General features: G+C 34.0%; 1 protein-coding gene and 1 long non-coding RNA gene across 3 annotated transcripts in view; one reads left to right on the top strand and one right to left on the bottom strand.

The window, feature by feature from the left end:
- Positions 1 to 9,342: 9,342 nt before the first annotated feature.
- Positions 9,343 to 16,021, bottom strand: part of IL7 (interleukin 7) — a 39,313-nt gene continuing 32,634 nt past the window's right edge. For both annotated transcript variants that reach the window (XM_054692171.1, XM_037504994.2), the window contains 3 exons: positions 15,521 to 15,649; positions 12,619 to 12,672; positions 9,343 to 10,310 (listed from right to left, as the gene is read on the bottom strand). In XM_054692171.1, coding sequence (XP_054548146.1) covers positions 10,206 to 10,310; positions 12,619 to 12,672; positions 15,521 to 15,649 — 288 coding nt within the window. In that variant the 3' untranslated portion in view covers positions 9,343 to 10,205. The remainder of the gene's footprint in view (positions 10,311 to 12,618; positions 12,673 to 15,520; positions 15,650 to 16,021) is intronic.
- LOC129145295 (uncharacterized) lies at positions 10,997 to 15,969 on the top strand. Its single transcript, XR_008550629.1, has 3 exons — positions 10,997 to 11,033; positions 14,910 to 14,958; positions 15,891 to 15,969. It is a non-coding gene; the product is annotated as an uncharacterized LOC129145295 (long non-coding RNA).

Below are 16,021 nucleotides of genomic sequence, written 5' to 3'. Positions count from 1 at the left end.
AATGCTAATTGGTTTTTATCACTGTCTTTTCATTGAGACATAGGTAGATAAGAACACTGAAAGACAAATAAAATGTAAAGATAAAGTACAAAGTTTTTGATGAGAAAAACCTTTCATTGGCAGTCTTTTTTTATGCCATTGACTTTTAAAAAAACAATTACTATCTTATCAGAATGTTTTGTGACTTTAAATTATTAGAAATATGTTTCAGCACAAGACTTTTGAGGTATAGAAACATTCTTTACATAGCCACTAAAATTTAGCAAATGAAAACATTAATGAAGTCAAGATTGAGAAGAAACATCAAGTGTATTTGTAGCTACGTGATATACAGCTTAATGGCAAAAAGTATTTATGAATACCTAATGACATAAGCCATCATCTTTAAAATTTTAAACAGGAACTGTTTGTAGTAAATGCATGGAGCTTGAGCATGTTCATTTGGTACTCGATTTTCCTTAGGCTAGAGATGAACTCTTCTACCACTAGTAGAAACTCAGGGAATGAAAAAATAATAGGAGAGATTCACAGCTACAAAGAGTCAGCAGATTTCAGGAATTATTTGCATTGCAGGTGTATGTATTTTATATGGTAAGTATATTTATAGTACTAAGGCTGGTTTTGTGGTTGACAATAGTATTAAATAAAGCAGTGGAAAATAATTGAAATAAAACAAATGATAAGCACATACACTTTATTTTTATTTATAAAATGTTCAGTAAATATTGTCAGTATACTTGTGTACAACTTTGCTTGACTTACAGTGAATTGCTTTTTTGCCACTAGAGGGTGCTTTTGGATAATATTACCACACTGCAATTGTTATTTTAAAGGCTCCACAGTAAAAAGGGAATGATTTTTTTTTTTTTTTTGATAACATGAAATTACCATGATTCATAAGAGGTAGTTTTTGTTTTACTGTGATTTTAGTAATACACAGGTTGGCTTTTCAAAAACAGTCAAGCTCATTTTGTGTACCAGAGTGGTATTGATAGAAATATTTATACCTCACAATATCTTGTTAGCAAGGTTTTGCATCCCAGACATGATAGTCATACGCATTACCAAGTACTCCTTGTACTACAGCTTTAATATTTGCTCTTAGTTATACAACAGTTATCATCTTTTATAATAAATACATTTTTATCAGCCATTTAGCCTAACATATGAGATTGACATCTATTTAGGGATACTTCATTTTGTGTTTTACTTCTGTAAGATGCTAGGAATCAAGAGAAATGATGCAATGTAATTAAGTTTCTGCCCCCAAAGTGATGTATTTGGAGAAGTTGATATATAAACAAACAAAACTTAGGACAAAGAGATTCATTTTATTTTTTTTCTTTCCCTACCATCATCTTTTACCCCTTTAAATCTTTCTCTCCTCAGAAACCTCAAGATGTTTATTAGTGACCACTTGCTTTCATAAGTACTTTGCTTTATAGTATCATCTGCTATGTAAATGTCCAATATTTGTCTTTCTGTCTTGCTAACACATACATAACTTCCCCAGACTTCTTCCATTTTGTCGTAAATGCCAACATTTTGTCTTTCCTTACACCTGAAATATCCCATTGATTGGACATACCACTTCTTCATCCAAACCTTTCTCAGTGGGCACTAAGGTAGTTTCCACATCCTATCTGTTGTAAATAGTGCTGCAATAAACATTGTCAAGTATATGCTTTTTTAAGTTGATGGTGTTCTGTTCATATATATGTTTAAGAATGGGACAGCTGGCTTATCTAGTATTTCCAGTTTTAGCTTATTATGGCAAGTCCAGATCTCTGTCCATAATGGCTTCACCAGTTATATACCTACCTACAATGCAGTAGGGATCCTCTTACTTCACAACCTCTCAAGTACTTTTTGGGAGTCTTTTTTAATATGGGCCAATCTTACAAGTCTGAGATAATAACTCATTGTGGTTTAATCTTCATCTAACTCATTGGAAGTGATGATGAACATTTTGCCATATATCTATTTGTCTTCTGGATATCTTCTTTGATGTATTTGGTGACTTATCTGTTTAGATCTGCTGCCCATTTATTAACTGGGTTGTTCTATTGAATAAGATTTTTTTTTTTAATCTTAGATACTAATACCTTGTTGGTTATGTGTAAATATCTTCTCCCACTCAGTAGAATGTCTTTTTAATCTCCTAAATTTTAGTTTTCCCAAAAAATTTAATTAGAGGTAATCACAATTGTTTATTTTTGATTTTATTATCCTTGCCATAGGGGTCAAGTCTCTAAAAGCATCTTTATCGTGGATGTCATGGAACATGTCACCTATGTTTTCTTCTAAGTATTGTTGGAAGTCATATCTAAATACTTAATCCATTTTGAACTTGTTCTTGTATATGGGGCTAGAGAGTGACTCAGCTGCATTCTTTCAGTTTTCCAACACCATCGAGGAGATTCTCCTTTCCCCATTGTAAGATTGTGGCTCCCTTACCATAAATTAAGTATTGATATGTATGGGATTTTTATTTTTATTTATTTTTTAGAAGTGGGGGTACAGGCCAGAGTCATGAAGAGGGGAGGGGGGTAAGAAGATTCACCAGAGAGGCAGATGTACACTGCTGAGGGGAGCATTGGGCGAGACAGGAGAGGACTGCTGCACCACGTGGGTTGCTCCCCAGCCGGCCCGGGATTGAACTCACGCCTCAAAGGCCGCAGACAGCCTCACAGTGCTGCACTCAACCCCCTGCACCACCAGGGAGGCCCTATGTATGGGATTTTTAGAAACAATTGAGTGAGATGGTTATAAGTTCTCCAAAGGTTTGATAAAATATTTGTAATGCTATCTGCAATAGGCTCTTGTTTTGGGGAACATTTTTATTGTTGATTCTATGTCCGTACTTACAATTGGTATATTCAACTCTTATGTTTCTTCTTGGTTTAGTCTTGGCAAACTATATAAATGTATAAATTTGTCAGTTTCTTCAAGGTTATCAAATTTATTGGTATGTAACTCTTAGTAATCTCTTATTATCTTTGTGTTTTTATGCCATCTGTAGTGATTTCTCTTTTTGCTTTCTGATTCTGTTTATTAATATTTTCTCTTTTCCTTTGTTAGACTACCTAGATGGTTTTTTTTTTTCTTAAAGGACTTCATTTTATTGATCTTTGTGTAGTCTTTTTGATGTCTATTTCATTTATTTCTTTTTGTTTTTCTTCCCTTATTATTTTCTTCATTCTACTGACATTGTGTCTTGTTTGTTCCTATATTTCAACTTTCTTTAGATGTAGTATTAAATTGTTTGTTCAGGGTTATTCTTGCCTCTTAGTGTGGATCTGTACTGAAATTATCTTTCTCTTTAGACTGTTTATGCTGCATTCCATGAATGCTGGTAGATTTACCCTTGTTTCTATAAGTTTCAAGATGATTTTTGATTTCTCTTTTAAGTTCATCTTTAATATGATAGCTATTAAGCAATATTATTGATTAGTCTCCATGCACTTGTAGTTTTTAAAATATAATTGATTTCCAGCTTTATGGCTTGATGATCAGAAAGAGTACTTGGTATGATTTTGATCTTCAAAATTTTGTTGATAGTTGACTATTGTATCCCAATATATGCTCTAATAATGGTTCCAGATGCAGTTGAAAATAATGGATATACAACACTTTTGGGGTAGAATGTTCTGTAGATATCTTTTAAGCCTATTTGGTTTAATTCCTTTTTTAAGGCTATTGTTTGCTTTTTTAATTCTCTGACTTGTTTACCTGTCTATAGTTGTAAATGGAGTATGAAATTCTTCTAGTACTACTGTTTGTCATTATCTTTCACTCTTATTAATTGTCTTATATATCTTAGTGCTACATTATTCATTGCATATATGAGTGTTGTTTCTTTTTGTTGTATTGTACCCTTAATCATAATATAAAGTTTGTCTCTATCTCTTATTACCCTTTTAAATTGAAAGTCCGTTTTATCTACTGTAATTATAACTGATCTTTACTTTTTGATTATCATTTGCTTGTAGCATTGTCATTTAGCTTTTAATTTTAAGTCTGTACCTGTCCTTAGTGGTAAGGTAGGTTTCCTATAAATAGAAGATTGGACTTGTTTTGAAATCTATTCAGTAACTGTATGTCTTTTAACTTGAAATCAGGCCATTTTACATTTAAGTGATTATTGATATAAGTGCTAATTACCATTTTATTATTTCTTGTCTTTTTAGTTTATCTTTGTTTTTTTTTTTGACATATTCCTTTTATGTTTTGTTTAGCTTTCATTTACATTGTCTTATGTGTTACTTCCATTGATTTTTGTTTGAATGTTTTACTACTAAGGTTAATTATATGATGGATTATTTTTATAGCTCATTGGAAGGTCTGATCTTAAACTTGTTCTGACTGACTACTCTGTTACTCTTCTCTCCATGTTATGTAATTTAGGTGTCTGTTACCTCTATATTTGTGGGTTTTTTTTTTTAAGATTTATTTATTTATGCATTCAAGAACTGGGGTATGGGCCAGAGGTGTGTGTGGCGGGGGGCGGGCATGAGAGGATTCACCAGAGACAGAGTGGGGAACAGAACAGGCAGACTGACTGAAATACACTATGAGGGAAGCAGCGGGCAAAACAGGAGAAGTCTGCCTCGCCATGTGGGTTGCTCCCTGGCCTGCCAGAAGATTGAACTCCTGCTGTAGAGGCTGTGGATCACTTCATAGTGCTGTGCTTAAACATTTCCTTGCACCACCAGGGAGGCCCTAGGAGGCTTTGTTTGTTTGTTTATTTGTTTATTTTCTGCTTTATAATAGCTCTTTATATCTTTCATGTCTGGCTTGGTTTTGATAAATTCCTTCAATTTTCAGTGAAGCTCCTTAGTCTTCCTTCTGTCTTGAATGATAATCTTAAAGGATAAAGTATTCTAAGCTGGAAACCTTTTTCTTTGATTAATTTTATCACCTGACTTTCCCAATTTACCTTGGATAGGCTGACTGATGTTCCCTTATAGATTATCTATTTATTCCTCATGATGTTTTTAATATTCTTTTACTTTGACTTTCAACACTTTGAAATGTGCCTTAGAGTGTGTCTCTCAGGTATTACAGTGCTTGGAACTCTTTAGACCTCTAGTTCAATAAATCTAGTTTGTCTTTTAGTTTGAGTTGGTTATCAGTGACTATTTTTATAAAAACATTTTTATGTCTTTCTCTTTGTCTCACCTACTGAGACCCCTGTAATAGGGATTTTCTTTCTCTTTAGATCACCCCAGTGGGCTCTTACATTATCTTCCTTTTTATTTTTTATTTATATTTTCATCTATGTAATTTTTTTCCTCTTTGTTGTCTATGTTTTCTGATATTGTGCTGTCAAGGTCACTAATTCTCTCCATTGTTTCCATTTGTTTGCTGCTGATGCCTCCTTGCATTTTTTAATTTAGACTTCTCTGGGTATTTTGTTTGTTTTATTGTTGTTGTTTTGCCCTAGCATTTATGATACGTTCTTCTCTCCATTCTTAGTTTTTATGAACTGTAATAGGGATAGACTTTCACATTGCTGCCTGAGTCTCTTCATAGAAGAGGCCATTTCATGATCAATTTTATATATTTGGAAACTCAGATTCAAGTCAGTAATCCTCATTCTACATCCCTGCTTCTATAGCTTCCCCAGTCATACACACCTCTGTTTTAGATGTCAACTCATATATCCTCTTATCCAGCACAGTGACAGATCTCCAAATTCCCCCAGGTGGGCATGTGCCCAAATCAACAATAGGATAAGCTCCTTAGAGCAGCTGCCCTTCCCTTTTGTTAGTTAGATTGCCCTCATTACTACACGGTTCAATTAAAGTTTTTCGTACCCCTTTCTACCAGACCATTGCTCCTGGTGTATCCTGTACTCATCTATTCATATTTCAGGGATTGTTACTTGGTTCAATTACAATATAGTTGTAAATATATGGAGGTGAGCCTGGCATCTTTACTCTGACATCATCTTTCAGACTCCAAGCAAGACTTATTTTAATGGACCTTTATTACACAGATTCCAACAAAATGCTGTGAAGTACTAGATGCAGAGTTTATCACCACAACTTATACAATGACCATTTCTTATTTTCATTTTTTTAAATCTTTCTCAAGGTTTAGGAAACCTGACATAATGAGAGCAAGAACTGCATTACCATTAGTGTGGAAAAGGCAAGTGACCTTAGAAAGGATGTGTGTGTGTGTTGGGGTCCCTGGGAGCAGTAAAATGTAGACTACTTTGTTCTAAGGACTGAGGAAATCAGATGTTGAAAAATTTACTTTATCACATCTGTTCAATCTTATCTTACATAAAAAATAACTCTCTTCACTTTCACTTTCCCTTTTTCTCTGTTTGCCCAAGCTCTTAGGTTCTATACCTATTATGAATTTGTAAAAGACTGGGTTAGGAGGTTGGAAACAATGCTGAGTAGTGGTGAGTGTACTCAACAATGAAATGCTAATTTTAATTCATCAAATCTATTACCTTGAATTGTAATAATACTGTGTGAGGTGTTGGAATGAATACCCTAATTCACAGAAAGGAAATATAAATAGACAATACACTGAAAAATTTGATGATTTACTTTAAAAGTCTTTAAGGGCCTCCCTGGTGACCCAAGAAGTTAAGAAGAGCACTATGAAGCTATCCATAGCCTTTGCAGCACGAGTTCAATCCCAGGCCGGCCAGGGAGCTGCCCACATGGTGCAGCAGACCTCTCCTGTCTCTCCCACTGCTCCCCTCAGCAGTGTATTTTAGTGAGGCTGCCTGTTTTGTTCCCCACTCTGTCTCTGGTGAATCCTCTCACCCTCCTCCCCACACCTCTGGCCTGTACCCCAGTTCTTGTATGTATAAATAAATAAATCTTAAAAAAAGTCTTTAAAATATCCATGCATCATAACCTCTTAATTTTATTTTTAAGATGCACTTCTTCTTGAGGGCATAGTATGAAGTACAGACAAATTATGAAGAATGCATATAGTGGTGCTATTTATAGTGATAACAATTCAATAATTTAGTAAGTTAATAGTTAAAGGACTTTCAAATAAGTTTAAATGGCTTTACAAGGTTAGTTTTTATTACTAAGACAAAAAGCTAGCCTAAAATAGTACATGCCTATAAAATATGATTCTAATTATGTAAAAATGTCCATAGATAAAAAGGCTTACAGTATACTCCTCAATGTATTATACTTATTTCTAATGGAAGGAGTTTTGATGTTATTTCTTTGTCATTTTTATATTGTCAACTTTAGTAAATATATATTACTTTATAATTTTTTAATTATCTATTTCTCAAAGTCCCTTATATGTCATAATAGTTTATTTAAAATCTGTACCTCATCTTCAGTTATGTTCTAACATTCACAAATGTAGATGATAGCCATTGTGATCTGGTTAAACTAGTTGATTTCTATAAAATCTTTGTTTAAAATGGTATCTGTCATCTCTAAGTATTATTTTACAAGATTTATTTTCCTGAATTTCACTCAAGGAACATTTTAATATAGGTTTCCCCGCCCCTCTTTTAAACTGTTTTTCACAAATGATTTGAAGAAACCAGGGAATACAAGTGAATTTTTTACTTAATGAAGCATAAAATAAAAATTAAACATGGTTTAAATATGTAAGAGAAAGAGAAGGGGAGGGAGGGAAGAAGGAGGAAGGCAGGCAGAATTGGCAAACTTACATAGCCTTGCTGATACCAATGCTAGCAGCCACTATCTTGTAATACTTCCTGCAGCTTACTGGAAGTGATCCCCAACACAGCTAAGCTGGACTGACAGTCCCATCCACAATAACATCCAGACTTTAGAGGTGTGCAGTTACAACCCACACAGGGGAAGTACCTTGAGCACTTACAGTAGCACTAGTTTATCAGAGTGGAGGTATACCACACGGATGACCATATTTTGGGGTGGAAGGAAGCACAGTCTACTAAGAAAAATCCACTTGAAGAAAGAAAAAACTCGGTGAGGAATCATTTACACCTAAAAAGTATTAGTCAACTCCTTTTTTTTGAAGTCAGTAATGAAAACCAAACAGAAACCTTACATTGACTCAAAGCCTCTTTTTTTTTAAGCTTTATTTATTTATAAAAGAACGGGGTACAGGCCAGAGGCGCAGGAGGGTGAGAGGATTCACCAGAGACAGAGCCGGGAACAGAACAGGCAGACTGACTGAAATACACTGCTGAGGGGAGCAGCGGGCGAGACAGGAGAGGTCTGCGCACCATGTGGGACCCTCGCCGGCCGGCGGGGATTGAACCAGCGCTGTAGAAGCTGTGGACAGCTTCACAGCACTGCGCTCAATCACCTGCGCCACTATACCACTGTCTGTACATTCTATACAGCTGTCTGTATTGCTGAGGATAAACTCCAGGTGGGCTGGGGAGCAGAAAGAGGCAGAGGGCCACATAAAATGAGAGAATGATCTTATCACCATACATTGAATGTCACCTGAGGGATTTTTTATTATTATTTTTATTTTTTACATCATTGTTCATTTTTAAACAATATTTGCTTCCCCCCAACCCCTCAGGTGTAGTCCCCATAGAGTTTCCTTCACCAATGCACCCGTGCACCATCACCACAGTGCCCTGTGCTCCTCCCTCCCTCCCTCTGATCCCTCGCCCTCCTCCTCCCCTGCAGTATGTCTCTGATTTATAATTGTCCGTTGTTGCTTTGTTGTGTTTTGTACTGTTTTTGTTTTTTTACACTGATGTCTTATTTGGTTCTCCTGTATTCCTGCTATAAGTGAAACCATGTGATATTTTTCTTTTTCCTTTGGGCTTGTTTCACTGAGCATAATTCCTTCTAGCTCCATCACGTTGCTGCAAATCACCTGAGGTTTTCTGTGATTAAATAAAGTCAGTCAGCACTTAACTGTGTGGCAATGAAGTGGTGAAAGAACATAAAGGATGTAGATTCAGCTATCTGCAAACAGGTAGCTGTTTTAAGACTCTAACATGGCTGGAATAATGTTTTCATTTCCCTTTATAAATAATGTGAAACCTATTTACTGACCTTTTAAACCTGGGTTTGGTATAGATAATCAATTTTTTTGTTTAAAGTCTCAAATTAAACATAGAAAATAAAGTAGTGTTACAGCTCTTTGAGAGCCTTGGGGCCCTGGTCCTATGTAGATTCTTGGTAATAAGGTATTAAAAAAAATCACACATTCAATGAAAGTGAGAAATCAAATAATGATGCAGTATTAAAAAGTTTGTCTGAAAAATCCAGTTGGGATTGATTAAGTGAATCTGACAGTGTTTATACATAGGTCATTTATTATCAAAGGAGAAATAGTATCCAAAGTAAGCAATTTGTAATACTGTATGAAAATATTTTTATATACAGATATAGTGTCAATATTAAATACATACATTCCATTAATTAAAAAGCCATCATATATTATTCTCTGAAAAATATACTTCCCAAATTGCAAACTCATTTAGACAAGTTGTATTATACATAAATGACAAAAGTAACTCAGTACTATGGTTCCGCATCCTTAGAAGAAGTGATTTTCTATTTAGTGAAATGATTCCTTATCTTCATTTTAAAGTATTTGCTATACCATTTAAGAGGCACTGTGTTATACAATCAGGTTTAATTATATCCCTTGATATGTCTTAAGTATCTTGGACTCCTTTATGCTGTTGCTTCTTGAAAGAATGTGACTCTTGTTCTCATAGTCATTATCCATATCTCCCTGTTAACTCTAAAAGCATTCCAGCACAGAAGATGACAATTTCCATTCTTATCTCAGTTCATTGATGAATAGTGGGGCCACAAAATTATTTTGATAATAAAGCAATTATTTGCTTTCTAGTCTTAGCAATTTAGTTTTTAGTCTTTGTACCTTTATATGCTTCACAGATTTGATGTATTTTCCTGAAAACTTTAAACAGGTTTAAGTATTATTGCAAATGATGTTAAGTGAATTTTCTTATAAAAATCAGCACAGAATTAATACCGATGAATGTATGTCCACATACCAATGAAACAGTTTGTTGATTGCAGCATTCCATTTCCATTCTTTATGTTCATCTTTCAAGATTACATTGTAGATTTTTCAATTGCTATTAGCCATTTTTATCAGGATGCATTCAGTAACTTGTAGGAACCATTCTTACCCTCAAAATTGCATGAACAGATAAATTCCTAGAGGATATAAGTTCACATGGTTTAATATTGCTGCTCCATAATTTTCAGTGCATTTTAGTGTTCCCTCAAAATTTTATTCCAACAAGTTTTTATCTTTTGTAGTAGGATCTTTAGGAAACACTTCTGTTTATTCTGTTCCTTTAAATGTCTGTTCTCATCCTAAAGAAATATATATAAAAAAATTAAGTTCACATTTTTATAAAGATGCATATTGCAATATTCAATCTTTAATTTCCATCATCATAAGTTATATTGAAAATTTGTGCAATGAAAAAGAATTTTCCATCATATTTTTTAAACTATGATTTTTAACTATAATGGTGATAATTGACATAAAAAATTCAAGGTTGTTGTAGTTTAAGATATAGGATTAATTGAAGTGTTGTCAGATGGCTACCATTTCCACTACTGTGGCAGTGGCTATAATGCTGTTTAAACTTTTGGGGGAAAGAGATTTCTAGATTACTCAATTGAAGTTTATAATATAGAAAAAGGTATTTTCTGTGAAAGGAATAATGAACAATGAAAATATTCAGATTATTTTGGCAAATTTTGGTAGCATGGAAGATACCACCTCATAAACTAGCTTGCTGGCCCTTATGAGAATCTTTAAAAAGCCTACCGCAGAAAGTGGAGAAAGAGATACTTCACATGGAATAGACATATAAGGGAGTATATAAACCCTCCGATCTGGAAAATGAAATAATCACTGAGTTGAGCAATTCTTCATTTCGATAACTAGCAATTATTGGGTGTTTTCTAGGTCTGGTAATGTGCACAGACTCCATTTTTATCTAAAAATTCAATGAAATTGATCATTTCATCTCATTTTTTCATATGAGGAAGCTGAGCTGGAAAGAGGATAAGCTGCCATTTATCCAGGTATTAGTAATAACACATATCCTTTAAATAATACATTTAAAAGATTAAACAATAAATTTCAAAGATAAATTTGAAGGAGAATTTCTCATTTCTTTTTTTTAATAAAAGCCTCAGACATATTTCAAAAGTCAAAATCAAAGTGTACTTGACTAAGCAGATTTGAAATACATAGAAGTGAAAACTTCATGACATTTCCTGACAGTCCAAGACTGAGCATGTACCGAAAAGACAAAAATAGCCATGATTTACCTCATAATCCTTGGGAACATAAAAGTTATCTTGCTTTTCTAAATTTCTTTTCTACATTTTCTCAGCAGAGCGCTCAATGTATTTATATTTCTCGTGTATTTCACCTCTTTCTACTTTCACCTCTTCTACTTCAGGTGGAATCTGAATGGTTCACTGAGCCTCACATGTTGAGACTCATCCTGCTTCTCTAAGAGCAGTAAGGAATATCCATGCTCCCATACACTGATTGGCCAAACAGCATTATAATACTTATGGGTCCTCCTGGTGGCACACGGGGTTAAGCATGACACTGTGAAGTTATCAGCAGCCACTGTAGCACAGGTTCGGTCCACCGCCAGGGAGCAACACACATGGTGCAGCAGAACTCTCCTGACTTGCCCACTGCTCCCCTCAGCAGTGTATTTCAGTCAGTCTGCCTGTTCTGCTCCCCACTCTGTCTGGTGTATCCGCTTACCCCCACCCCGCAACTCTGACCTGTACCCCAGTTCTTGTATGCATAAATTAATAAATCTTTATAATACTTAAAAGTGTGAAGGAACCAATCACTCTCATAACATGATGCATTATTTTCCATGTCTCATCCTAGTTAATATGTCATTTTAAATACTTAATCAGACTAATCAAGTATTCTTTTTTTTTGAAGATTTATTTATTTCTGCATATAAGAACTGGGGTGCAGGACAGAGGTGTGAGGGGTGAGAGGATTCACCAGAAACAGAGTGGGGTGCAGAACCAGCAGATAAACTGAAATACATTGCTGAGGGGAGCAGTGGGGGTCTGCTGTGCCATGTGGGTAGCTCTCTGGCCAGGGATTGAACTCATGCTGCAGTGGCTGCTGATAGCTTCACAGACTGCATCTTAACACCCTGCGCCACCAGGGAGGCCCCTAATGAAGTATTCTGACTTATTCATTTATATTATCTAATTGCTATATAAATAGATACAAGATATAAGGATGTATCTATACTAGTAAACAGATAGAAAATAGATTCACTTTGGATTTGTTTACTATCTAGCCAGATGGACTTCTTTCTTCATATACTTGTTTTCTATATAAATGATATTTGTCCATATTTTTCCCTATTACATAACGATGTTTTATTTTTATTGCTTTTATTTTAAAAATGTGTGTTCTGTTATTTTCCTTAGCTTTCTTTTTATATTGAAAAATGCAGTTTAAAGGATCCAATTTCTAAGTAATACCTTCTTTCTCCTTTTGTTAACATTATAATGAATATTTTCAAAATCCAACATAAAAACAAAACAAAGAGAAAAACATTAAGTAATTCGTTGTATAAAAAGCTGATAAAGAAGAAAGCTATACAATTACTCTCACCAAATTCTTAGTGGATTGGGCTTCACCCTGCGAAGGTAGTTTTTTTCCTTTTACCTTAAAAAAAAAAGTCATATTTGAAACATTGAATATTACTCTTTTTTTGCATGTCACTTTAATGTAGTCACTAATTTTCACATTATTATCAGTTCATGTAACATATTTGAGAATCTGTTTTAAATTCTCCATTGTCAATGTGGCAGAGTACAAATATAAGGGAAAAGAAAGAAACAAGAGAAGTTAGTTTTCTGAATATTCCTGATATGTAAATTTTGCAGGTATGCCCAGCAATGTATTAATTACTATGAAGTATGAAACTCTATTCTAATCAGGACAAAACTAGACTTTAAATCAACATTGAAAATTGAGTTAACATTAAGCTCTTAAAAATCCTAAAAATAAATTCTGTTAAGTTTTATTCATCAGAAGCAAACAACAGTAAAAGGCTAGTAGCATGCCTGGTTTATGAAGAAAATTCAGTATAGCTGACTGTCTTTAATATCTTGATTTATCATTTCAAGAAAAAGGTAGACTCTATCACATTAGCTAATTTTGTAACAATTTTTATTTAATTTCAAGATCCGATGATTAGTGTTTTTTTTTTTTCTTTCTCTACAATTAGTTTATTTTGGAACATGATGATCCATACAAATCATACAAATCCATACAAATCACAACACTTGAGAGAAGTAATGGAAAGTATATACCAAACCTATAACTCTTACCCCTTCATAAGCCAGGAGGTCATTCTGCAATCTTTTCAATTGAGCCCTGACTTGAGGCTTATACTCAACATAGTGTTTCCAACAATTCTAAGCAACTGGATGTATATAAGTAACATGAAAACTATCCGCCTTTCTGCATTAGCTATAAATAAGGATTATTTTAAGATCACTTTTGTATACTTTAGGTGATAGGCTAGAATATGAAATCTTCATGAGTCTTGAACTTGACTATGAAAAATGCATAGAACAGGATAGATCAGAATTATAGAAAAGTGATAAACAGAAAGGTCATATAAAGGACTAGTTATCTAAATATGGAAATAATCCAGGACCCCAAGAGACTGACTGGTATCAAATAGATAATGTAAGGTTAATAATGTGGTCCAATTTCTATTATCTTTGTTTTCATCATGGCCAACAGGGCTCAAAGATAATCTTATCATTTTACCTCTGTGGACAATTATTGGCATTAAAAAACAAAATCACTTTTCCAACATAAAAATGTTAAAGATTTCTTTTAAAATGCATAAAAAAATTTTTGTTTTAGGTGGCACCCAGTAAATCTTTGAAGGTGGACAGTAACAGTATTAATAATAGCATTTATAGAAATCATTTTAGAACTAACCATTTTACATAAATTATAACATTTATGATATTTCAATATCCTACAATGTTTATAATACTATGATTATGATTTTACTCCATTTTGTCAATGGAGAAACTGTTGTCTAGTCTTCAAATGATGTCTTTCAAATTTTGTTTTGTTATTCACATTTCATAATTATGTAAACACATTGAAAAATTTTCTGGGATCCCACCCCTGATATACCAGGTAAAAGAGCAAAATTATCTTCACAGCCTCCATTCCATATGCAGAAATTTGCTGTCCAATAATAAAAATCAGTTTCAGCTTAAAAAAAAAAAAGGTTTAACAATGGGTACCCTACTTTGCATCTCTACAGTGAATGCATTAGCAAGGGAAAAAAAAATTAAATCTTGCATTGCTTTCCTATAACATCAGTATATCTTTAGGTCAATACAATTTAGATTATAAGCCGCTTCTATCAAGAATAATTATATACTTAATGTCAATGATTCACTGATTCCTACCTACATCAACTAAATTCAGACTTACATTTATTGTGACAGTTCTCACAGAGTAAATCTGTTGAACTGCTTCCTGGGCCATAATCCACACTTTTATTATCTAATAAACTCTTTGTCTAACTATTGTTGAGACTTTATTTTCAGTTAAAAACAGCTAGCAAAGAAGTAGAGAAAAAAATCTGTATAAAGATTATATTTATGTATAAAGAATACTAAAACAAAAAAATAAATTAACTGTAGGATAAACACAAGCACACCGACTTTTAACATACATAGTTGTTAAATATACTTGATTACCTGTTTTATTGTCTTGAGTTCTTATAAATACATATATAAATTATAAAGAGATAAAAATTTATTCCCCCCCCTTATCACAATAGACTCCTTGAAAGCTGTTATCCACAAAGAAATATGTACTCATTTGTTTTTACTTCTTTTTCATAAACTGTTTATTTCCCTTAGCAAAAACATGAATGGGTACACTTCAAGAGAAGACATTACTCTTCTAGAGGTGAGTGAAGGTATTTCAACTTTAAATTACAGTAAGAAATTAGAAGTCTATGATAATGGAGATGATCTCAGAGAACAGTAGTGTACTATAAGACAGCAGTTTGTATTTTTGTTCAAACTAGTTCTCTTCCCACCACCATCTTCCCTCTCCCATAGCCTCAATTCTGCAGTCAGATTTCTAGGGTTTGGGGTGAGCATGGGGATCAAAAAGGGAAGGGGGCCCAATGGACTATGGTGGAAGATTATGGGTGCTTTGGGGTGGCAGTGGTGTGGTGACATATAATTGAAGAGGTGTGAACCTGTAACTCTGAAGCATACACAGTATCATAAAACAACTTTATCTCAATAACAATATACAATGGAAGGGCGGGAGGGAAGACATGTAAATTAAACAAAACGAAAACAAAGGAAGCATTCCTCAGCTTACCTCTGAATCACTTCACTTTTGTAAACTGTTCGATTAAAAATACAGTGAAAAGGAAGGAGGGAGGAAGTATAGGAGGAAGGAGGGAAACGTAAGTGAAATAAAACAAAAGAAAAACAGTAAACGGTCCTCAGCATACCTTGGTGCAGTTCAACAGTTTTAATGTGCCTTGTGAAACTCTTGATAAATGGACTTGGAAATCCTCGTCGTCATTTATTTTAGGCAATTGCTTCAACTTCCGAGCAGCACGATTTAGAAACGTAGCTTCCTATTACAGGAAAAAGTCAGATGAGCTATGGTTCAAATAAAATAGTAAGAAATGATAAGCTTTCTTATTAAGAAGTCTAAAGTCAGAGCTGCATTGCTAAATAATGCCCCACCTCCACCCCAGCTTTCTGTTCCAGTTAATCACATGACTAACAAGTAACTAGATTGCACCCATTTAGTTCCTAGGTGAAAGCACCAAGTGCCTAGAACATGGTTTAATGATTATCTGACTTTTAAAATAGCTTTTCTCTGGTACATATGCACGATCTTATCACTTATGGGTGAACACATGACAAGCTTATTCAATTTTAAACAAGATAACCAAAGGAAAGGACTTCTGGAATCAACAGTAATGAAAGGTATGTGTAATTTG

This window comes from Talpa occidentalis, unplaced genomic scaffold (genome assembly GCF_014898055.3).
Source record: "Talpa occidentalis isolate TD23 unplaced genomic scaffold, MPIMG_talOcc4v2.1, whole genome shotgun sequence".
Taxonomy (NCBI): domain Eukaryota; kingdom Metazoa; phylum Chordata; class Mammalia; order Eulipotyphla; family Talpidae; genus Talpa; species Talpa occidentalis.
Note: the sequence above shows the minus strand (reverse complement) of the source record. Positions and strands in the feature narration are given on the sequence as shown.